The sequence below is a fragment of the Ornithorhynchus anatinus genome, chromosome 1, assembly GCF_004115215.2.
Source record: "Ornithorhynchus anatinus isolate Pmale09 chromosome 1, mOrnAna1.pri.v4, whole genome shotgun sequence".
NCBI lineage: Eukaryota > Metazoa > Chordata > Mammalia > Monotremata > Ornithorhynchidae > Ornithorhynchus > Ornithorhynchus anatinus.
Genome location: NC_041728.1, coordinates 70,209,311 through 70,234,016, shown reverse-complemented (window position 1 = coordinate 70,234,016; position 24,706 = coordinate 70,209,311). Strand labels below are relative to the sequence as shown.

Genomic DNA, 24,706 nt, shown 5'->3' with positions numbered 1-24,706 from the left:
ATCAATAATAATAATAATAATCATCATCCAAGTATTTAAGTGCTTACAACGTGCCAGGTACCCTACTAAGTGCTGTAGTGGATACAAGAAAATCAGACTGGATACGGTCCCTGTCCCATGTGCGGCTCACAGTCTCAATCTCCATTTTACAGATGAGGTAATTGGGGCTCAGAGAAGTGAAGTGACTTGCTCAACGACACACAGCAGACAAATGGCGGATCCAGGATTAGAACCCATGACCGTTTGACTCCTAGGCCTATGCTCTATCCACTACGTCATGCTGTTTCAAACTGAGCACTTAGTATGTACAGAGCACTGTACCAAACAAGTAGGAGAGTACAGTATAACAGATTTCACAGACAGGTTTCCTGCTTACAATGGCATGTGTTGGATTTTTTAAATGTACACTGGTTGCCCTTGCCCCTAGGGGCAAAAAGATACATGGGTTTGTCTTTGCGGCCTATATTTCCAATCAGGACACATATCTTTTAGATTTATATTCCAACTCCTTGAATTATACTCCACTTTGGGAAGCAAGACAGAAAAGCTGCCGATCAGATGAAGTAACAAACTTGAATCTCTCCCTCCTAGTTATCAGTGCTTTGCCATCAATCCATCCCCTTCTCAACTCTGAACCTTCCTACAGTGCCCATCCCTCTTTCTCCCTGCAGAGGAAGTTTGGGCTGAAGATTTTTTAAAAAATGAACCATCTATCTTGAGTCCACCAGACAGGTGGAAACAATAGGCATTTGAACCTCCCACAGATTTCACCCCCCCCCCCAACCTGACATCCATAATATTCTCAAAGGGTAAGCGTGGGAATGACCATCATACTCCCAGAAAAAGAATCCTGGGTGGGGAGAGAACTGTAGGCAGCAGATGAGGAGACCGATTATCCGAGACACGGCAATTAAATCCCAAGTTTCTGACCGTTCTGTGCTGAGGTTTTCTCAGGGCTTGTGCTACGCCCAGTGCCATGGTAAATTTCATGAGACCCAACCACAATTCTCTGGATTCAACTTCCCTCTTCTCCCACTCCCTTTTGCATCATCCTGACTTGCTCTCTTGACTCTTGCCCCCTCCCAGCCCCATAGCACTTATGTACCTATCTGTAATTTATTTATATGTACTGATGTCTGTCTCCCTGGCTCTAGACTGAAGCTCACTGTGGGCCGGGAATGTGTCTGTTTATTGTTGTATTGTATTCTCCCAAGGGCCTGGTACAGTGCTCTGCACATAGTAAGTGCTCAATAAATACAACTGATTGAATAAATGAATGAACTCCGGAAGTTTTCAGGGGCCTTGATGGAGTAGACTTGACCTGCCCTTCTTCAGAGCTCACGGGAGGGGGAAAATGAGCCAGTATTCCTTACCTGCGAGCCGGTAGTTTCCTGGAAGCACCGTCCCAGCTGAGTCTTAGCTGCCACGGGATATACACGAGGAACCACTTGCTGGTGAGAGTAGGTAGAGTGAACTGTCTGCGTCTTCTGAACGGGAACTCCCTGGTAGGAGCCCTGGGCTGGGTTAGGGAGTGATTCTTTCACCTTGTGGCCTGATGAAGAACTATCGACCCTTGACACCTGATGGATCTGCACCGAGGCCTCTGGAGGATGCTTCACGTGGATATTCACTATGTTTGGAGGGAACTTCACTGAAATGGTTGGGAAAAAGAGACGGGGAATAGTTAGCCTTCGAAACCAGTACTGGACAGTGTATTGCAATGAATGGGAAGCATTTATCTACGTTACGGGATTACATTCCAGACCATGGCAAGGCGCCTGGAGATACCAGACGTTTACTTCAGATTTGAAATCGAACCTGAACACCCATCGTTTTGTCCTCTGGAATAAAAAAAGAGTAACAGAGGAATAAAATACAGGTGGCCACAGCCATGCTTTAAAAACAAAGGGGGAATGGCAGACCACAGTTTTACCCACAGTGCCGCATAAAGCCACAGACGGCATGGGCTGACTCGGTCGCTCTTTATGGGTAGGCAAAAGTGAGGTTTCAAATGCTGGAGCGGTCTGGGGTATGTCTTTCATCTTTTGGGGAAAGCGCTCCAAATTCCTGTGGTGTGAGTTCTCTTAGACATAAGCAGCAGAGTATCAAGTGCATTTGCTTCTGCACTTTCCATGACACAGAGGAGCATTAATCTAGTCCAAGGAGCTATTAAATTGTGTTACTTTATACCCCTAGCCATACCCTGCACTCGGCACCTTTCAAACACAAATTCATCAAAGCTCACCCCAGCTCTCTGGGGATGAGACACCCTCAGGAATTAGTGCCGTAAGACGATGCTGGGTGCTTAAATGTGACTGGAGTGGAGAGGGAAAAGTTGGTCTCCTAAGGGCAAAACCGGTGGCTCCTGGCGGCAGGGACTTCGGAGGGGTAAGGAATCTTCCATTTTGCTAACCTCTGTTCTGGCGGCCATTTTTCATCAGCTTGGAAAGATATGGGACCACCCACCCTCACCCCAGTCCCCTGACTCTCTACTTCCATTTCTCACCCTCTGCTTCTAACCGCAGGCAGGAGAGAGCATTTTTTTCCCTCCTTTTTGAAGAGAGCATTAACTACCAGTAATAAACAGAAGCATGACTAACAGACCCATTGCGGTTGCAGTGCAAAATGAATGACTTGGAAACAGTAAGACCCAACCTTCCTATTAACCCCTCTTCCTGTTTCCTGAACAAAGTTCTCCTCCCTAAGGGTCCAGGACTGGAGGGGGCGAGATGGTCATACGCCCTTCTAGGTCACCACAGGGCAGAAAAGAACCCACACCCTTTTCCTCCTCTCCTTCCACGCGGAGAGACTCACCCCTGAGCTTGATGTGGGGAACTCTTAATTTGCCTTGTTTTCTTACTGATGTTTACGATTTCCCCTTGTTAAATATTCTTATGGTCTCAGTCTTTGCTTGACTGAATACTCCCAGAACAGCCACTCATCAGTCAAGCTAAAGTGCTTTCCAGTACCTATGCGATTGGCAACCAGAAAGGGAATTATTAAACAAAAGACATTAACCCTATACTGAAAGGGTGGGATTAAGTGCTCTCTCTCCCTCTCTCTTTCTCTGTCTTGCTCATCTGTTAAGAAATGAGCCTATACACAAAGCACAAACATGCCTACTCCACGAATATGAGTAAACTTGGCCTAAAACCCCCAAATAATCCAGCTCATTTATTTCCCAAAAGGGGAAGCTGGTGATTCCACCACCAGACTAGAACATGGATTTGGGAGTCAGAGGACCTAGGTTCTAATCCCAGCCCTGCCATGAGTTGTTGTGTGATCCTGGGCAAGTCATTTAACTTCTCTCTGTCTCACTTAACTCATATGTAAAATGGGAGTTAAGACTGTGAGCCCCATGTGGAACATAGAATCTGTCCAACCTGATTAGTTTGTAGCTACGCTAGTGCTTAGTACAGTATCTGGCACATGGTAGGCACTTGACAAATACTATTATTAGTAGTAGTATTAGACTAAAGCAGAGTCTTCTTTGTTTACTCATTTGTTTGTATTCTATGTAAATAGCATTAATAGCAAGCTCTTAACAAGTACCACAACTATTATCTGTCAAACACTGTTCTAAGGACTGGGGAAGACAAGATAATCAGGTCATATACAGTCCCTGTTCCACATAGCGCTCATAATCTATGTAGGAAGAAGAGGAATTGAATCTCCATTTTACAAATAAGATATCTGAGGCACAGAGAAGGTAAGTGACTTGTCCCTGGGTCACACAGCAAGCTCGTAGCAGAGCCAGGAGTAGAACCCAGATCCTCTCATTCCCAGGTCCGTGCTCTACCCACTAGGCCAAGCTGCTGCTCAAGGTTGTACTAGCTGCAAGTACACCTTTCCTTCTATTTCAATGGAGAGATTTTCTGCCTTCCAACAGCCTCCCATAATCTCCCAAAAATATAAGCATCAATAATCCTTGCAATCTTGTACTAGGACCTAAAAAAGCAGCAGCAAGAAGAAAGTAAGTGAATTTGCCCTTTCCATACTGAAAATGCTATGAGTCCTTCCTTCTCTCTCCTAGCACTAGCAAATTCTTTACTTTCTAGACCTTTTCACCTATATTTTCCAAGGAAAATCCTAAGGGACAATGTGAATCATAACTACTCTTCCGAGTGGAATCTGGCTACAATTCTGGAAAAGGAATCTTCTGGCAGAGTCCAAAGACAGTCACAGCCTCCACACAAAATGGGCCTGGGAGTCAGAGGAACTAGGTTCTAATCCTGACTCCGCCACTCATCTGTGTGCCCTTGGGCAAGTCATTTCATTTCTCTGTGCCTCAGTTTTCTCTACTGTAAAATGGGGATTCAGTACTTCTTTCTCCTGTCGGCTTAGACTGTGAGACCTGTGAGGGTAGGGACTGTGCCTGACATATGTTGTACCTACCCCAGAGCTTAGAGCAGTGCTTGACACACAGTAAGCACTTAATGCTTGACACACAGTAAACACTTAACAAAATGACACTCATCATTATTATTTGTCATTATTATCATCATTATAAGTTCCTGCTCTGGGGGGTGGGTGGAGGGTGTGAGGGGCCCCTGGTGGAGCAAGAGGGAGGGTGTGCAAAGGAAAACCAAAGAAGCTGGGGGTGAGATCAGATGGAGTCCTGTCAGGGACCAACAGGCCCTTGCAACAAGTTAAGAAGAGATTCCATGTCCCCTATACCTAGGTAGAGGCCACTACAATTTCCTTCCTTTGGTCACCTTCAAGGCTACTAGACCCATGTATACATATTAAGAACTACGTGGGGCTCACAGTCTTCATCCCCATTTTACAGATGAAGTAACTGAGGCTCAGAGAAGTTAAGTGACTTTCCCAAAGCCACACAGCTGACAAGCGGCAGAGCCGGGATTAGAACCCATACCTCTGACTCCCAAGCCTGGGCTCTTTCCACTACAGGAAATCAAAGGTTGGAAAAATGGTAGCTCACTCACCAACAGGCTCACCCTCTTCCAATGTCTATATTTCAAGACACCCTGAGGTGTCCTTCACTTCTCCAGCCTCCACGGTCTCTCAAGCCACCCCTGTGAACCAGCATGCCTCAAAAACGCTGGGAAACTCTTACCACTGCACTATGTAACTTCACATTTCGGTCGCACAGTGAATCGACTCCCAGCAGGTGGAGGAAGAAACTTTCAGAGTCACTATCTGAAATGCGCTGTTAAATAAAAAAGGAAGAGCACCGAGGGAGAAAGCTTTTACCTTTGACCCCTTGCTGGCCCGTCATAGTCAACGGCAAGGTATGCGTAGAGTGTACAACGTGGGTCCCCAAGCCCTTGCCAGCCTGTTGAGACTGCTGGTACAGCTTCGGAACACTGGCACCATGGACCGGAATCTGGCAGAGCTTCCCGGTATAGTTCGGGGGGCACTGGCACTTATCTCTGGAGCTGCACTGGCCTCCATTCATGCAGGGAAGATGACAGATAACTGAAAGGGAGAAAATGAACAAAGTTAATTGATTTCTCCATCCCTTCACCAACCCATATTCCTTTTATCGTGACCACTGCTGTTTTCCCTGTCCAGATTTAGTAAGCCACCTGACCACTTTACCTGGTGAAGGTCTTTCCAAGGGAATTTATTTTTCCAAAGAACAGGGGCAAAGTTGAATCACGGAGAATCTCTGGCTAATGAGACAAGTATGGGAAAGTGGATGATTCTCTCTATTAATCAAGTGCAGTACAGGCTATTTGTCAGGTGTGTGCAAATTGTATGAAAAACAGAAAGTGAACTCTGAAAGAAAGGGTTCCTGATGTTTCCAATCTATTAAATTTTTTTGATTCATTTGTGTCTTTTGGAAGTGACCTTCCCTGCCAGTTCTGCCTTTTGATTTCATTAAGAAACACCACTTCTTCTTCAGGTCAGCGCTGAGTCAATAAGGCCCGAACCCAATACTAAGACATTGTATTCTGGCCTGGCTGGGTGCTGCAGTATCAGTGAAGCAGTCCAGTGGAGATCATGAAAGGATATCATTGGGCTTTCTGTAAGGCAATTTCCCTTTTCTGGCCAGATTATAATATACAAAACTCTTTTTGAAAATTGGCCCCTTTCTCCCTTCCTGCTCTCAAGCCATTACGGAGAATTATTGGGCATTTTTAAACAATGGCTGCATTCTGCAGTCTTCATCTGTGGGGCTCCTGCTTAAAAAAGGTTCCCGGGTTTCAGATATCTCGCCGACCCCATAGTGAACTTTCTTCTGAACCCCAAACCGCTCTCCTTGAAACCAAAAAGCTTAACCACACCTTCAAACAGAAAGTAAAAAAAACCAAAAAAAACCCACCCAAAACTAAAGAGAAGAAAGAGTGCTAGAATCTGCTCCACTTCCCCTAGGAAGAACGGCAACTGACGAGAAAGCAGAGAAAAAGGAAGAGAGGAGAGAAAACAATGAGAGACAACAAATAAAAAAAGAAGGCAATAATGGACAATAAAAAGTATTCAAATGAAATAAAAATAATTTCGGTATTCGTTAAGTGCTTACTGTGTGTCATGCACTGTTCTAAGCACTAGGGTAGATACCCGTTAATCAGGTCAGACACTGCCCTTGTCCTACATGGGGCTCACAGTCCAAGTTGGAGGGAGAATAGGAACTGAACCCCTACTTTACAGTTGAGGTAACTGAGGCCCAGAAGCCCAGGGTCACACAGCAGGCACATAGCAGAACCAGGAGGCTCCCAGGCCCATGCTCTTTCCATTAGGCCGTGCTGCTCCTCAAGAGTAGACAAGATGTTTAAAAAAGAACTGTGGATGACTGAATTGATTTTTTTTTTAACAACATGTAGGAGGGCTCTATGTCTCAGGGGACCCAAAGGATATGGTTCCATAAGATGAAATCCATTGGAAGTTTATGCACTGTGTTCTGCTCAGAGTAAGTGCTAGCGATTTATGTGTCCGGCAATTCCCACGCCATTGGAACTCTCAGGTCGGCAGGGTCCCGCCAAGAGCTCCTGCCCAGCTCCACGACATTGCCGGGACCAAGACCACGACAACCTTTATGATGTTGAAGATGTTGCAGCCAGTAGTATCCGATGGCCTTTGGCCGTCATTGGGGAGAAACCAGAGGACTGCCCTCCCCCACCTCCCTAACTCCTAGTCCTGTTTCAGTCCTTTCTACTAAAGTTGGCAATGTAGAATGTTGAATTTATAACTTATCACTGTCCAGAATTCTTTCTTATTGCCCTAGGTATCTGTCTTCTTACACTTAGATAGTGAACCCCAGTCAGGTGGGAACTGGTTATCTTGTATTTAGCCCAGACCTTAGCACAGGGCTTGGCACTCAGGAAGTTCTGATAAACAGAACAACAAAGTAACTATGAGAGACAAAGGGAGCCTAATGATCCCTTGGAGGGTTTGACTGTGCTGGCTTCTCCCTTACGAGTGGATCTCAGTTGCCACGAAAGGAAATTCATGAACACATGTGGGATTTTCCGATTTCAGTAAGGTTTTGCTGATATTGGAATTTCAAGTGCTTCATGGCTTCATTTCAAACTCAATGAAGTTACTGTTGAATACCTTTTACCACTCAAGTTAGGCTTTTTTCCTCATTTACTTAGTGGGGTTCTCTGATCTTCCAAAACAGCATCTTTTTTACATCATTAATTTCCTCAGACCCCTTTTAAGGGGTCTGGATCCTGATAATAATTAATAATAATTACTACTTAGTCTGTGCTAAGCACTGTACTAAGCACTGGGGTAGATACTAGTTAATCAGATTGGACACAGTCCCTGTGCCCTATGGGGCTCACACTCTTAATCCCCATTTTACAAATGAGGTAACTGAGATCCAGAGAAGTTAAGTGACTTGCCCAAAGCCATACAGCAGACATTTGGCGGAGCCAGGATTAAAAACCAAGTCCTTCTGACTCTCAGGCCCGTTATCTTCGCACTAAGCCACGCTGCTTCTTTAGGGACACCATTAGAACTCATCTCTTCAACTATTTCTCCGTCATTAAGACTCTCATCAAGTTTTAGCCCTCTCCAGTCATAATTTCAAAGCCTTTTTGAAAGCACATCTCCACCAAGAGGCCTTCCCCAACTAAACCCTCCTCTCCTCTTCTCCTACTCCCTTCTGCATTGCCCTGAGTTGCTCCCTTCATTCATCCTCCCTCCCATCCCCACAGGATATACGTACAAATCTGTTATTTATTTATTTATTTATATTACTGTCTGCCACACTGTGGGCAGGCAATGTGTCTATTTGTTGTATTGTACTCTCCTAAATGCTTAGTACAGTATTTTGCGCACAGAAAGCACGCAATAAATACGACTGAACAAATAAAGAACTATAGCTATGTTTGGGGACAAGCTGTTTCAGGAGCGAAGGGATCCATAGCTTCTATTTTGGGACCTGAATCAAGGTCAAGTTTGCATTTTGTAAAAAATGTCTGTCAATTGCTCTAAACATGAAGGTTGTAGAAAGGGAAGGACAAAAATAATTGAAATAAATATAATTAAATAAATAATAATTAGAAGAAGGAAGAAATCTTTCCTTATTTGTTCTTCGTCATGGTGCATTGCAATTAAGATGCTACTATGTATCCCTATTAGAGAATAATTTTTCCCTTCACGCAATGCTTTGCATTTGATGCAGATGCAACTACAAAGGGTAGACAATGGGCAATCTCTTTATGGGCTGGCAGAATCAAATCACAGTATCTTTCTTCATGGCTGCTTCAAGTGGCTCGTTGTGCTTCTGCACCTGAATGACCCCAGAAGAGAACTCTGATTGATCAAGGTTTCCCTTCCTGCCTTGAAGAAAACCACTTCAGTCTGAATTAGTTTGAAGTGTAAAAGTCACTATTTCTAACCATTTACAAATGACCAATACAATAAAAAATCCTCCCGTCCTGTTCCGACACTTTTCAAAGTGAAAATTTCAAGCTAAAGGAGTTTCTATCTTCAGCTGAATGACTGCTAATTTTGAGGCAGATCCTGCTTTTTTATAACTAAATGCTTTGGGTGAGTCATAGCAAACAAAGTGATGGAAGCTACCCACTGAAGTACACAGAGTTAATATATATAAGGCAGTATTGAAAATGTCTTGACTGATGTTGCCAGCATGCCCCTAATTGTTTCTTTTGACCCCACAATTGCGTTCTACCCAGATCCATGTGCAATCCCTGAAGAACACTCTGTAATTCCCCAACCTAAACATTTTGTCCAAAATGTGTAGCAGAAACACACAATCTGGAAGTGAGTGAATTTGACCACGAATGGCCCTTTCAGTTTCAGACGCATGCCATTCTAAAAAAAAAACCACACAGTGTTTTACGCTCTATGTCACCAGTGTATTGTAAAACTTTTTCAGAACATAAATAAAGCAGAAAAATAACAGCTGATCTCCAGGGCAGACTATAGACACTTGTGGTATGCTGATTGTAAGTATAGCTACATACTTTTAGTATGCAGGGAAAGATAAGACTAACTGGAAGCTGTAAAACAAGACTCTGGCAGACTCTGCCATAATTCTGATCCCCGGACATTTCACTGGAGTTCTCAAACTCTGTGGCCTTATAATATCATCTAGAGCAACTGCAATGACAAGAGATATGATGTAAGCCATGCGCCAAAAAACCTAAAATTTCATGACAACCACTGAAAATAGCTCTGATTACTGCTATAAAAGGTCAAAATTAGGAAAAGAATTTGTATCTTTGGTGTTGGAAGCACAACCAGGAGGGGGGCTAGAAATCTCATGAGTTCCAGCTGAATTCCATAATTCACTTCAGTCTAGAAAATGAGCTATAGAAATCAGGCAATTGGACAGGTTTCCACAGTCCAAAGATCACACTGGACCCCAAGTCAACTTCTCACCCACCCTCCTTGGCAGGATTAGAATTCTCTGTTCGATTAGGTATAATCTGATTTTTATTTTCCAATCTGTCCTGCTATAAGCAAGGTATGTTTTTGCTTGGATTATCTCATTTTCATGTTCTCTAGATTATTCATAAAAATATTACAAATTTCAGGCACCAAGAAGACAGGGTTTTTATTTTTAATGGTATTTGTGAAGCGCTTACTAGGTGCCAGGCACTGGTCCAAGAGGGGGGGTAGGTACAAGTTAATCAATTTGGACTTAGTTCATGCCCCACATCGGGCTCACAGTCTTAATCCCTATTTTACAGATGAGGTACCTGAGGCAAAGAGAAGTGAAATGCATTGTCCAAGACGTGGCAGAGCCAGGAGTAGAATCCAGTCCTCTGACTCCTAGGCCTGTTCTCTATCCACTAGGCCACGCTGCTTCACAAAAGATAGTCACCATGACATCTTTGCCGTCACTATCATCATCCCCAATGGAATTTATTGAGGACCTACTTACTGGGTGTCTCTACCCTTAAGGAATTAGCAACCTAATAGAATGGAAGCAGTGTTGTCTACTGCGAAGAGTGTCATAGAGAGGCAGTCTGGCATAGTGGATAGAGCACGGGCCTGGGAGTCAGAAGGTTATGGGTGCTAATCCCGACTCCGCCACTTGTCAGCTGTGTGACCTTGGGCAAGTCACTTAATTTCTCTGTGCCTCATTTATCTCATCTGTAAAATGGGGATGAAGGCTATGAGCCCTATGTGGGACAACCTGATTACCTTGTACCTATCCCAGCAGTTGGAACAGAGCTTGGCACATAGTAAGCACTTAACAAATACCATCATCATTATTATTATTATTATTATCAATAATAAAAAAGACAGTTAACTGCTCTTTTGGGCTAATTCTAAGGGCAAGAATGACCATCCAGTTAACATGGCTGGCCATACTGCAGACCAAGCCCAAGGTCCAAGCCAAATGGTAAGGGGGAGGTGAGGGTCCAGAGGGTCCTGGTCCCCTGGGATATGGGCTGGGGACCAATGCAGTGGCCAGAGGTCCAGCTCCCTTGGGATACAGGAGGGTGGTTGCTGCAGCAGCAGGAGAATCCAGCTCCCATGGGATACAGGCAGGAAACCTCTGAGGTGTCCAGAGGTTGCAGATCCCCTTGGATACAGGCAGGTGGTCCCTGCCATGGCTGGAAAGTCCAGCCTCCCTGGGATGCAAGCAGATGGCTCCTACAATGACTGGAAGGTCCAGTTCCCCTGGGATTCAGGCAGGTGACCTCTACAGGGGTAGGAAATGGAGATGATTGGGGTTCTGGCTTCCTCAGGTTTGGGATAGAGGTGAAGGTGGGAGTCCTCTGGGAAGCTCAGGTTGACACTCCCTCTCCACTGTCCTCAGAGATCAGACTTCACCTCCCTTTCATCTCCTTCCCTCCCAGCCCTCGGCATCGAGCAGTGGGTGAAGCTTGACTCAACCCTCCCGAGGCACCTCCTTCCCCTCCTGGTTCCCAGAGCCCAGGCCTACAGAGGCAGGTCCTGGGCTCCAATTCCCTGTAGACCAGAATCAAACAGAGACCTGACCCCCACACCTCACTTCTGCCCAGCATTGAAGCCCCGGTGAAAGTGAAACCAACACAGTGGTGCCCCCATGAGAAGCAGCAGATTCATTCAATTGTATTGAGCGCTTACTGTGGCAAATCACTCTACTAAGCGCTGGAGCACTGATGGCAGTGACCATTGAATGGCTCAGTAGTGGACTGCTGAACCAGCAACCAATGACAGGACATGGAGGATTCATAGTGGGGGCGTTATCTGGAGGAAGGGCATGGGCAGAGAACACAAACGAGCAAGGAGATAAAAAAACAGAGGTCGGGCAATGCTTGCTCAGTGTCCTGACCTGCAATGATAATGATTATGGTACCTGTCAAGAGCTTACTATGTGCCAAGCACTATTCTAAGCACTAGGGTAGATAAAAGTTAATCAGGTTGGACACAGTCCCTGTCCCACATGGGGCTCACACTCTTAATCTCCTTTTTACAGATGATGGAATGGAGGACCAGAGAAGTTAAGTGACTTGCCCAAGGTCACACAGCTGACTTGTGGCAGAGCCAGAATTAGAACCCGAGTCTGACTGACTTCCAGGACCGTGCTCTATTCAGTAAACCAAGTACCTCCTGGGAGGGAGTAGGAATAATCAATCAACCCATCTTGTTAATTGAGGGCTTACTATGGGCAGAGCACTGTACTAAGCACTTGGGAGACTACAATCCAAAAGAATTAGCAGAAAGGTTCCTTGCCCATAACAAGCAGAGGCTTGAACTGAAAAGAGCTGTTGTTGCTCCTAGTTTTACTGTACACTGCCGAGGGGAGTGGTAGCAACGAGCTCTTAGAGAGTGAGCGATTCAGTTTGCTGGCCTCTCCATCGTAACTCTCCCACCCCGTGCCTGCGTGTTTTTGCTGCACATGATACATCAGTTTTCCAAGAACTCTTTCAAGTTGTGGCCTAATCAGAGAAAAAAAAAATCTCCACAGCTCTATCTGCAAGAACCACCCCTGACAATCTCTCATTTCCCAGAATGGAGTGACACATGATTTGGATTTGAGCAACCACCTAAACTTTTAACTTTAATTAGAAGACTAACCCAAAGAGAAGCAGCATGGCCTAGTGGATACAGTACGGGCCTGAGAGTCAGAAGAACCTGGGCAAGTCACTTCACTCTCTGTGCCTCAGTTACCCCATCTGTAAAAATGGGGATTAATACTGTGAGCATCATGAGGGACAGGGACTGTGTCCAACCTAATTAGCTTGTCTCTACCTGGTGCTTAGTACAGTGCCTGTTACATAGTGAGCGCTGAACAAATACCTTTTTTAAAAAATCATTCAAAGGCCTTCAGAATATCCATTGCAAAGAAGGAAGTCATACACAGGCATGAAAATAGCTCTTTTTAGTCTTCACCCAGAAGATCTGCAAACACTTGGGGTGGTTTCTTTAAGGATAACTCAGGGCCCTTCACTCCAACGAGGATGACAGCTTTGAAATGGAACAAAACTCGCTGGAGCTTTTAAGAGATGGAATGAGTGGCTAGCAATGTCATTCTGACTCAGAGACACTGAGTCAAATGTCATAGAGCCCAGCTTAGTTTATTCTGCCAGGGTGGCGAACCGTGTGGGAGTCTGCTATCTTGGATAATGGATAGAAGATCAATAGGCCAGTGGCTGGAATGGTTGCTCTGGGAAACTTTTTACTCAACTGGAGTTCAGAGGAAGCAGAGAGCTACTCAGGGCACCAGGCAGATAGAGGCAAAGGGACTCAAATTACTCCCTGGCCCCCTGCCCAGACTCAAAAATCCCCAGGTCAGGATGAAGACAGTGCTGGTGGTAATAATAATAATGATGATGATATTAGCGATAATCATAATAATATTTGTTTAGTCCTTATTACTGTGTCAACCTTCCTGAGCCTCAGTTTTCTTAGCTGTAAAATGGGGTTAGGTTATCTACTACTGGGTCAAGTGCTAGGTAGACACAAATTAATCAAGTTGGATACAGTCTCTGTCCCACATGGGCAGAAAGTCTAAATATAGGGAAAACAGGTATTTTGCCCCCATTTTACAGTTGCAGACACTGAGGCTCAGAGAAGTTAAGTAACTTGTGTGAGGTTAAAAAGCAGACAAGTGATGGGGATAGGATAAGAACCCAGGCCCTCTGAGGCCTGTGCTGTTTCCACTAGGTCACACTGCTTCTAGTGACAACCCTGGTGACAAGCAAGTTTGCATTTTATGAGGTTAATGGTCCCTGTGTCATAAAAGGTGCTCTACACAAAGAGAGCTTATTTCTGCAGTAATAATAATGATAACTGTGGTATGTGTTAAACACAAACTCTGTGCCAAACACTGTGCTAGAGTACAATACAATCAGAGCAATGTAATCTTTACAATACAATCAGTCCCACATGGAGGCACCTTCTTATTCACTCTTTCTCATTCTCATTCACCCTCTTTTTCTCATTCTCTCCATATCTCCTGCTGTCTTCTCCCTCAACCTGCCAGTCTCTTCTTCTTCCTCTTGTGAGTTTCCCATACTTGTCCCTTTTTCTTGCCTCTTTTTGGCTCTCTTGCCTCTAAGCCAGTCAGCACAAGGCTGGGCTAGCATCCTGGAGTAGCACAATGGGTCAGGATGGGGAGTTTGGAGGAAAAAAGACAGTGGCAACTGGGCAGGTGAACAGAGAAAGCAACAGAGTACAAGTGGCTTTAAGCTAGACTGTAAACTCGTTGAGGGCAGGAAATATGTCCGCTTATTGTAATACTGTGCTCTCCGAAATGCTTACTACAGTGCTCTGCAAAAAGTAAATGCTCAATAAATACAATTGAATGAATAAATGAATGAGAAGCTTCAAGGACCAGGGCACCATTCAAATAGCGGTGGCCCCCAGTATGTTATGGTGGGCCAGCAGAATTTTCCTATCACAATGGATATATCATGAGCAGTAAAGAGCCTCAAATGAAAAAAAACAAACCACTTTCCCCCAGCTAAGGTAGGAATTCAGTTTTTATTTCTCAGGTGGAATCTCCTCTAGATTGTAAGCTCACTATGGGCAGGGAACATGTCTACTAATTCTATTGTATTGTACTCCCCCAAATGCTCAGTACAGTGCTCTGCACACAGTAAGTGTGCAGATTGATTGCCTGATCAAACATTCCAGATGTAGGCACTTCAAAAGGACCCAGAATAAAACCCATAGTCTTGTCTTCCTTTTTCCATGCATTACCTGAGCCATAATGCCAAAACAATCTGGAAAGCTGGATCTCTGCCCTTACCTTGGTGCTTTATTTAATAAGTCCAAACACATGATAAATACAAATTCTTGAAAAGCGTCAGGTCGGCCAAACATCCAGTCATTCAAAAATATACAGATCCAGCTGAAACAGGACATGCTGTACTGTTCTATAAGCCAATGCACAGCTGCCATGACAAACTAACGTGCTGAAAGGAGTGAAGGCGGCTTGAATCATGGCAGATCGTGTTGGCACAGTCTGTCTTTTTCCCCCAAGAAGGCCAATGGTCAAAGAATCAGAGGTGGAAATAGCCCAGTGAGTCCCTAGAACCAGTAAAAGACTGCTTCTTGGCTTACCCCCTGTCGTGACTTAGTCTGGGGATTTGAATGCTTCAAATTCTGCAGCTTCCATCCCTTCATGAGGAAACAATTACTTAATTCAAACATTTTTATTGTTCCCACAGTGAGTCTCTGTCTTTCCTTTGGTTTCAACTCAAAGCACTCAGTTGGGCTACAAGTCCAGTTTCCTGCCGAGGGCAGGATTCACCTGGGAGAGAGGTTCCCCCTGAGGAACACTCTCAGCAGTGAACTGCTGTCATTCCAGAAGGGATTTCCTGTCCCCAACAATAATAATAATGATAATGGTGTTTGTTAAGCACTTACTATGTGCCAGGCACCATACTAAGCACTGGAGTGGATCCAAGCAAATTGGGTTGGACACAGTCCCGGTCCCACATGATACTCATAGTCTCAATCCCCATTTTACAGATGAGGGAACTGAAGCAGAGAGAAGTGAACTGACTTGCCCAAAGTCACCCAGCAGATAAGTGGCAGAGCCGGAATTAGAATCCATGCCCTCACTCTCAGGCCCTTGTTTTATCTACTATGTCATGCTGTTTCTCTAACCACATAACTCCAACCCCACATCACTTATGTACAGACCTTTAAATCATATATTATAAATGACTTATTTATTAATATTAACATCTGTCTCCCCTTCTAGACCGTTGAACGAATAAATGAATGAGAAGCTTCAAGGACCAGGGCACCATTCAAATAGCAGTGGCCACCAGTATGTTACGGTGGGCCAGCAGAATTTTCCTATCACAATGGATAGATCATGAGCAGTAAAGAGCCTCAAATGACTTATTTATTAATATTCATATCTGTCTCCCTTTCTAGATCGTAAGCTCATTATGAACAGGGAACATGTCTCCTAATTCTGCTGTATTGTACTCTCCCAAGTGCTCAGTACAGTGTATTACTTTGAGTAGGCACTTAATAAATACCATTGATAGATTGACTGTCAAGACAACATCATAGTCATCATCGACATCATCCTCAATAGTATTTACTGAGTGCCTCCTGTGTGCCCTTGCCTTCAAGGAGTTAGCAACTTAATAGAATGGAAGTAGTGTGATCTAGCAGGAGGAGCAAAGAACTGGAAGACAGAGGAGCTGGGTTCTAATCCCAGCTCCACCACTTCTCTGTTGTGTAATTTTGGGCAAGTCATTTTAACTTTTCTGAGTCTCAGTTTCCTCGTTGGTAAAATGGGAATCAAATGCCTGGTCTCCTTCCTACTTAGCCTGGAGGCCTGATGAGGGACAGGGACAGTGACCAAATTGATTATCTATTTCTACCCCAGTGCTCAGTACAGTGTCGAAGCAGCATTGCCTAAAAGAAAGACCGTGGGCCTGGGAGTCAGAGGACCTCAGTTCTAATCCTTCCTCCTTCACTGAGAGCTGTGTGACCTTGGCCAAGTCATTTTATTTCTCTGACTCAGTTACCTCAACAGAAAAAGGGGGATTCAATCATTCTCCCTCTGATTTAGACTGTGAATCTCAGGTGGGAGAGGGACTAATTATCTTGAATAATAGTAATTCTGGTATTTGTTAAATATTTAATTGTTCATCAAGAACTGTACTAAGCACTGGGGAAGACACAAGTTAATCAGGTCAGATACAGTCCTAGCCCCACACAGCGCACATGATACAAGTAGACAGGAGAACATGTATTGAATCCCCATTATACAGAAGTGGTAACTGAGACATAGACAAGCAGCGTGGCTCAGTGGAAAGTGCCCGGGCTTGGGAGTCAGAGGTCATGGGTTCGAATCCAGGCTCTGCCACTTAGCTGTGTGACTGTGGGCAAGTCACTTAACTTCCCTGTGCCTCAGTTCCCTCATCTGCAAAATGGGGATTAAGATAGTGAGCCTCACGAGGGACAACCGGATTACCCTGTATCTACCCCAGCACTTAGAACAGTGCTCTGCACAAAGTAAGCGCTTAACAAATACCAACATTATTAAGTAAGTTAAGTAACTTGCCCAAGGTCGCACAGCAATCATGTGGAGGATCTGGAATTAGAATCCAGGATCTCTGACTCCAGGCCCAAGCTCTTTCTTCTAGGGTATGCTGCTGCTCACTACGCCACACTGCTCCTCTACGCCAGGCCTTATTAGAGTGTCTGGCACATAGTAAGTACTTAAAGGTATCATTATCAATATTACTGTTATTGTTCAAAGGGGAAGAAGACAGGCAGACACAGAATTGTTTCTAATTCTGAGAGAAGGGAGAAGAAACAGTGATTCAGGTGGACATACAGTATGGAGAGTGCTACGAGTAGCTAGATATATGTAAAACGTACAGATGGCTGTTGAGATTACACAATCTAGTGCAGTAGAAATTAGCCAAGGAATTATAAGGTCCTTGTGGGCAGGGAACATTATCAACTGCACTGTACTCTCCCTTCATCATCATCAATGGTATTTATTGAGTGCTGACTGTGTGGAGAGCACTGAATTAAATGCTTGGACAGGTACAGTACAAAAGACAGGTTTCATGCCCACAATGAGCTTGCAGTCTAGAGGGGAAGACAGGCATTAATATATATAACTAATTTATAATATGTAATTTAAAGATTTGTACATAAGTGCTGAGGTGTTGAGTGTGAGGTTAATATCAAATGCCCAAAGGTCACAGATCTAAGGGAATAGATGATGCAGAAGGGAGAGAGAGATCTGGGGAAAAGAGGGCTTAATCAGGAAGGCCTCTTGGAAGAGATGTGGCTTTAGTAATGCTTTGAAGGTGGGAAGAGAGGTGGTCTGGCAGATATGGATGGGAAGGGAGTGCCAGAATAGGGACAGGATGTGGGAAAAGGGTCGGCAGTGAGACAGGGTTTAGTATAATGCTCTGCACACATTAAATCTCAATAACTACCATTGATTGACTAACTGAATGCTTCTTGGATTCGGTGGGATTCCTGGAAGACAGTGAAGGTGAGAGGAACAGTGATGTGCTCCCATTTATGTCTGTAACTGTTTCTAAGATTTCCTAAACCACACATGCCCTTCCCTTCTACCCTTAACTTCCCTGGCTAGCCACTGCTTCATCCAAATACTGCTGATGTCTGCCTTATGCAATCAAGCCTCTTGATGACATATTTAAAAATCACTCTGAAAATGTAATTTTAAATAAAGGGAACATACTAGGCCAGCCTGACAAAATGGACTTTGCCACATGTGGGACAACCTGATTATCCTGTATACCCCAGTGCTTATAACAGTGTTCTGCACATAGTAAGCACTTAACAAACACCAACATTATTATTATTAAAACATTGGGACTCTGTTTCTCTCATTGGTGAGAACAACAATTTCACATGATTTTGGATCTTCATGGAGCAAACCTTGGTCTCTTGAATCCTTTCAAATAAGGAGGCTAAGACTGGCCCCTCCACCCATATTCTCTAGAGGGAGCAAATCTGCTTCCTAGCAGCACCACTTTTAGTCCTGTGTTACTCAGCCTTCTTTTTCTTCAAACCCTAACAGGGACTGCAGGGGCTAGTTCCAAATAAAATGATTAGCTGACCTGAGAATCATTTGAAGGTTGATGACATAATAATAACAATAATAACTGTGGTATTTGTTAAACGCTTACTATACACCAAGCACTGTTTTAAGCTTCAGGGTAGATACAAGGTAATCAGGTTGGACACAGTCTCTGTCCCTCATGGGGCTCACTGCCTCAAATCCCATTTTACAGATAAAATAAGCTGAGGTGCAGAGAAGTTAAGTAATTTGCCTGAGGTCACACAGCAGATACGTGGCAGAGCCAGGATTAAACCCAAGTCCTCTGACTCATAGGCCTGGGCTCTTTCCACTAGGCCACACTACTTCACAGGTATAGCATTTTTGTTAGTCTAGCAGAAAGAGCTTGGCTCTGGGAGTCGGTGTATCTGGGTTTTAGTCCTGACTCTTCAGTTAGGAGAATTCCTGCTGGAGTATGGCATCAGTGGTGAAGGTTTTTGAGCACAAAACACCTATGGCATTCTGTGAATGGAGAGGGCCAGCAGGAGTCCTGAAAAGCAGCTGGCAAATCTGTGGCTGAAGACAGCAGAAGCTGCCAAGGCAATTGCTGGGTTATGGTGAGGTAACCTAGCATTTTTTCAGTTGTAAATAGCTCTTCTAGATTTAAAAAAAAATCCTTTGAATGCATTTCACAATTTGCCACCGCCCTGACTACCTAGTTACATGATGCACTCTGTACCTGAGAGGGAAAGTGAGTGGCAGAGATGAGAGAGAATAAAAAGGCAAACCCTATCCCTGTATAGTCAGCAGTTTCTCATGCAGATTTCATTCATTCATTCAATAGTATTTATTGAGCACTTACTGTGTGCAGAACAAGGTAATAAGCCCTCGGAAAGTAGAATTCAGTAACAGAGAGAGACAATCCCTATTCAACAATGGGCTTACAGATTTCTGATACTACTACTAATAATAATAATAATTATGGTGGTATTTGTTAAGTGCTTGTTATGTACCAAACACTGGGGTAGATACAAGGTAATCAGGTCAGACACAGTCCCTGTCCCACATGGGGCTCTCAATCTAAATAGGAGGGACAACAGGTATTGAATCCCCATTTTACAGAAGAGGAATCTGAGGAACAGAGAAGTCAAGTGACTTGCCCAAGGTCACCCAGCAAGTGGTGGAGGTGGTATTAGGACAGAGGTTATCTGACTCCTGGGCCTGTGCTCTATCAATCCACTAGACAACCCTGATTCCTCATGCTTCATTAATAGTATACACTCAGCAACCAGAGAGCGAAAAAGAGGGAGAAAAAAACTGAATCGAGAAGGCCAGTAAGTCCTTTGGGGTATAGAGAGTGGTACAAAGTGGCATTCCACCAGGTCAAATTAAAGGTCTAGTGAATAGTTGTAGTGTCCAATCTTTAATAACAATAATAAAAAGAATGAAAATGGGATTTGCTAAGTGCTTTCTATGTGCCCAAATACCATACTAAGTGCTGTGGTAAAAACAGCATATGCAGGTCAGACACAGTCTCTGCCATACAAGGGGCTCACAGTCTAAGTAGGAGGCAGAACGGGTATTGAATCCCATTTCACAGTTGAGCAAACAGGGCCAGAGAATTTGAGTGACTTGCTCAAGGTCACAGCAGTAGGATTAGAACCCAGGTCCTCTGAGTCAGGTCTGGGATCTTTCCACTAGGCCAAGCTGCTTCTCTGGACCTACCACATGGAAATGTTCAATTTGATGTAACATGAGCATTGTTCAAAAGTCAAATTTAACCAGAGTTGGTGAGGCAGGATCACGGCATAAATCTTGGAATACAATCTATCAGCAATCAATTAGCCAATGGCAGCATGGCTTAGTAAAAAGAGCATGGGCTTGGGAGTCAGAGGTTGTGGGTTCTTGTCCCAGCTCCGCCACTTGTCAACTGGCTGACTTTAGGCAAGTCAGTTAACTTCTCTGTTCCTCACTTGCCTCATCTGTAAAAAGGGGATTAAGATTGAGCCCCATGTGGCACAACCTGATAACCTTGTATCTACCCCAGTATTAAAACAGAGCCTGGCACAAAGTAAGTGCTTAACAAAATACCACCATTATTATTATTATTATTAATGGCATTTATTGAATGTTTACTGTGTGCCAAGCACTGTTGTAAGTGCTTGTGAAAGGACAATGTAATGGAGTTTTTGTAGACATGATCCCTCCCTAAAAGGGGCTTATGGTCTTCAGGGGAAGACAGACATTACAGTAGACTAGGGAAAGGGGAAAAATAGTAGAGTATAATAATAACGGTAATAATGACGGTGGTATTTGTTAAGCACTTACAGTGTGACAAGCACTGTACTAAGCATTAGGGTAGATATAAGATAATCAAGTTGGACACAGTATCTGTCCCACACGGCGAGAGTAGGATTCAATCCCCATTTTACAGATGAGGAAACTGAGAAGTTAAGTGACTTGTCCATGGTCATGCAACAGGCAATTGGCAGAGCCAAGATTAGAACCCAGATCCTGTGACACCCAGGCTTGTCATTATTCCACTAGGCCATGTTGCTCTCCAATATAAGAATATTTACATAAGGATTGTAAGATGGGGGTATCATACTTCTTAAGGTGTAGACAAAGTCATAATCAATCCAGAGGGGAGGGCAGGTAGGAGAGACAAAGGGCTTCATAAGTAAAGTACAGCTTGTTTAAAAAAAACTTGGCTGGACAGGAGAAGCAAAGAGCAGGGATGGAAGCAAGACAGCTGAAGAACTGCCATTCTGTGAACTGAACGGTAGGCTTACCGGAGGCAAGGTAAATCAGAGAAAAATGAAGCGGAGTTGTGGCACCTGTTAGATAATATATTGGCAGGCTGATCAGTCTGCCTGGCAGGATGATCAGTCTGCCAGACAGCCATGAGAAATGACGTGGCCTCTTACTAGTACAGGCTGCAGTAAGAGTGTCCAACCAAGAGGTAGAATCAGAAATAATACCAAGCCCTGCAACCCACAAATCTGAAAATTGGGCAATCATTAAGGGTGCACTCTATAAAAGAGTCTGTGAAATGACTCTTTTTTTTCCATTGTCTCTACATTCATTCATTCAATAGTATTTATTGAGCGTGTACTATGTGCAAAGCACTGTACTAAGTGCTTGGAATGTACATCCATATAAAACATTTCCCCATCAGCAGAATCACTCATAAACCAGAAGTTGCGTTACACCCACTAGATGCTTTAGAGAGTTACAAAGGAAGGCAAGGTGATGATGGTATTTGTTAAGTTCTTACTTTGTGCCAAGCACTGTTCTAAGCACTGGGGTAGATACAAGGTAATCAGGTTGTCTCACATGAGGCTCACAGTCCTAAATCCCCATTTTACAGATGAGATAACTGAGGCACATAGAAGTTAAGTGACTTCAAGTCACACATCTGATAAGTGGCAGAGCCAGGATTAGAACCCATGACCTCTGACTCCCAAGCCCAGGCTCCTTCCACTAAGCCATGCCACTGCCCTTGCCTAATACCTGCTTGTGACATAAAAGAAGAGATACGATCTAAAGATGTTTTGGCTTCACATGATGGAGATAGGCCTTATAAGGGAAAAATAAGAACATTATTTATTACCAGAATACCACTGTACTGGATGAATATATATGAAAACAAGACAATGAGTGGTATTTATTGAGCATTTACTGTGTATGGAACATTGCATTAAGCTCTTAGGAGTGTGCAGTACAACAGAGTTGGTGGACAAGTTTCCTGCCACAGAATGTGTCTGTTTATGGCTATATCATACTCTCTCAAGCACTTAGCACAATGCTCTGCACACAGTGAGCACTCAATAAATATGATAGATATGCATGCTGAGGATATGCCCTGCCACAAGGAGTTTACAATTAAGGGGAGGAGGAAAAACACAGAAGCAACTAACAATTAAACACTGTTAAGATCACCCTTGTCCCCCCGCTACCCAAGTCTCAGTCCAGTACCAGGTAAGTCCCCAGTGTTCAGGAATGGGCAGAGGGTTCAGCTCAAACTTCCATCTTCACATTCCCCCTGCTCTAAAACTCTACATAAGAGCTGGGGGGTTACTAGTTGGGGAATACCAATATGACTGCAGGAAGAGATTAATGTGGGAAGACTTGATGATGGTAATGATATTTGTTAAGTACTTACTATGTGTCAAGCACTCTTCTAAGCGCTGGAGAAGATACAAGTTAACCAGGTTGGACACAGTCCCTGTCCCACATGGAGCTCGCAGTCTTAGGCATAGAGAAGTTAAGTGACTTGCTCAAGATCACACAGCAGACAAGTGACAGAGCTGGGATTAGAACCCAGTCCTCTGACACCCAGGCCCATGCTCTATCCTCTAGGCCAGGCTGCTTCCTTATAGCCATGATTTCAGGAAAGGCTGGACTGTACTTAGTAAAATTTTAAAGGTGGGGAGGAATCTGAATTGGTTGAGATTGGGGTAGTAGTAAATGGGGGCAGGAAAGTGGCAAGCAGTCAGTACGGAGTCAGGTTTGAGACCTAATCAGTCACTACCCATTCACCATAGACCTGGAACAGGAAGAGCGATAAAACAGAGTCTTAATATCAAGCTCTGTTTACATTCCACAAGATTCTACGTCTCTCACTAGAACCCACAAATTGATATGCTACCATTTATCATCACACTTTGTTTATAGGCTTTCAACTCATCTCTTATTTACCTGACTGCAATCCAAGACAATTTGAACTAATGCTGCCCTTTATTAAAAGTGCTCGATCTAGCAACATCACAGTGCTGTGTCTACGATATTAAAGTCGCTGCCTCCATCCACTAATCCTCCTTGGGATGTTTGTGCCTAATTACCTACTCCCACAAAAGTATTTATTCTCTCAGAAGTGAGATTGTACACTCATGAAATGCAGATTCCTACAAAGACAACTGGATTGGCCAAGCCTTCTGTACATCACATATCCTCACCTTGAATCATTTATTTTCTCTCCTGCTCTTATACTAAATTGCTAACTGATGTACACCTAAAGCATCTCTGCCACTTTATGAAGAGTTTACGTTAATTGCAAAAGCACCTGATTTCTTCTAGCATGACGTGGATAAGGAAGAGATGAGGTAAATGAAATTTCTGGGTTAATCCCCAAGAAGCCAAAAGGCACAGTTGGGAACTAATTTTCTCATCAATTCCCTCCTTATCAGGTCATCCTAGTGAAACCGGAAATTGGAAATGCTTAATTTGAACCTGGCCAAATCTAATCTTGGCACATCCTTATCCTACGATCACATCTTTTTCCAGATCAATCTGGGTTTCAAACTGCCTTCAGTGACTTTGCCCAGTGTTCAGTTTAAAAAATGTTCAACCATTTTTTTATAAGTGGAATTTGCTAAGCACAGTACTGTACTAAGCACTGAGGTAGGTACATCTAATGAGGTAACTGAGGCACAGAAAAGTTGTGACTTTCCAAGATCACACAGCAAACAAATGGCAGAGCCAGGGACAAAGAACCCAGGTCCTCACTCCCAGGCCCATCTCTTTCTACTAGGCCGCACTGTGTCTCCATTTTTCACTATTAATAACTGAAATCTAGAGCCTTATATCTAGATACTTAATGAAACTGTTATAGGCTACTGCACTTCACTTACCTTCATCTGCTCACCTCCCCACTTAAGTCAAATTACACCCTATAAACCCATTCTTACTTCCTAATGTTTCTTGCTTAGCTTTCTCAAATCCAGCTGGCCAAACCCTCTTCCTTCCATTTTTGGAAGAGCCTTAAAAATCCATCTCCTTCACAAATAAGTAGGAAAAGATCATTGAGTTTCTCTCTCACTTCCTCCACCCAACCACCCCACCCACGGTAACTCTCTTCACCCTTTAACACAAAAGTGCTTTTTCTTGGGTGTGTTACTCATTGCTCCAGCCAGCACAGATGGATGTGTCTAGTGATATGTTTATTTGGGTTAATGTTCTCAGTCTTAAGCTTTAGGGTTCTAGAGGACAGGGGCTGTTCCTATCTCGTTTTTGGGACACTTAGTAAAGCTAACACCATACACAGAGTTTAATCATTGCTGTCCAGTGATTATGAGGATGAAAGGAAAAAAACTGGCTGTATTCTTCAACTTCTTCCATGGCTCTGGAGACCATGGTTCTGGAGTTCCCTTTTTTTAGGCAAAAATGGAACATAACACCATTTTTGAAACCTCCAAGGGATTATCAATGCATTTGTAAATGTAGCTCATGATTAAAACTCCCATATCAAGTTTTTCATAAACTACAACTCAAAGAGACATACTAGTTTCATCACTCCAGATGGAATCACCA

The 24,706-nt window shown here is 43.8% G+C and overlaps 1 protein-coding gene across 9 annotated transcripts in view; it reads right to left on the bottom strand.

Annotated features, from left to right (window-relative positions):
- Positions 1 to 24,706, bottom strand: part of LTBP1 (latent transforming growth factor beta binding protein 1) — a 416,540-nt gene that overhangs the window by 195,593 nt on the left and 196,241 nt on the right. For all 9 annotated transcript variants that reach the window (XM_029058450.2, XM_029058420.2, XM_029058428.2 and 6 more), the window contains 2 exons: positions 5,215 to 5,439; positions 1,374 to 1,651 (listed from right to left, as the gene is read on the bottom strand). In XM_029058450.2, the coding sequence (XP_028914283.1) occupies positions 1,374 to 1,651; positions 5,215 to 5,439 (503 nt within the window). The remainder of the gene's footprint in view (positions 1 to 1,373; positions 1,652 to 5,214; positions 5,440 to 24,706) is intronic.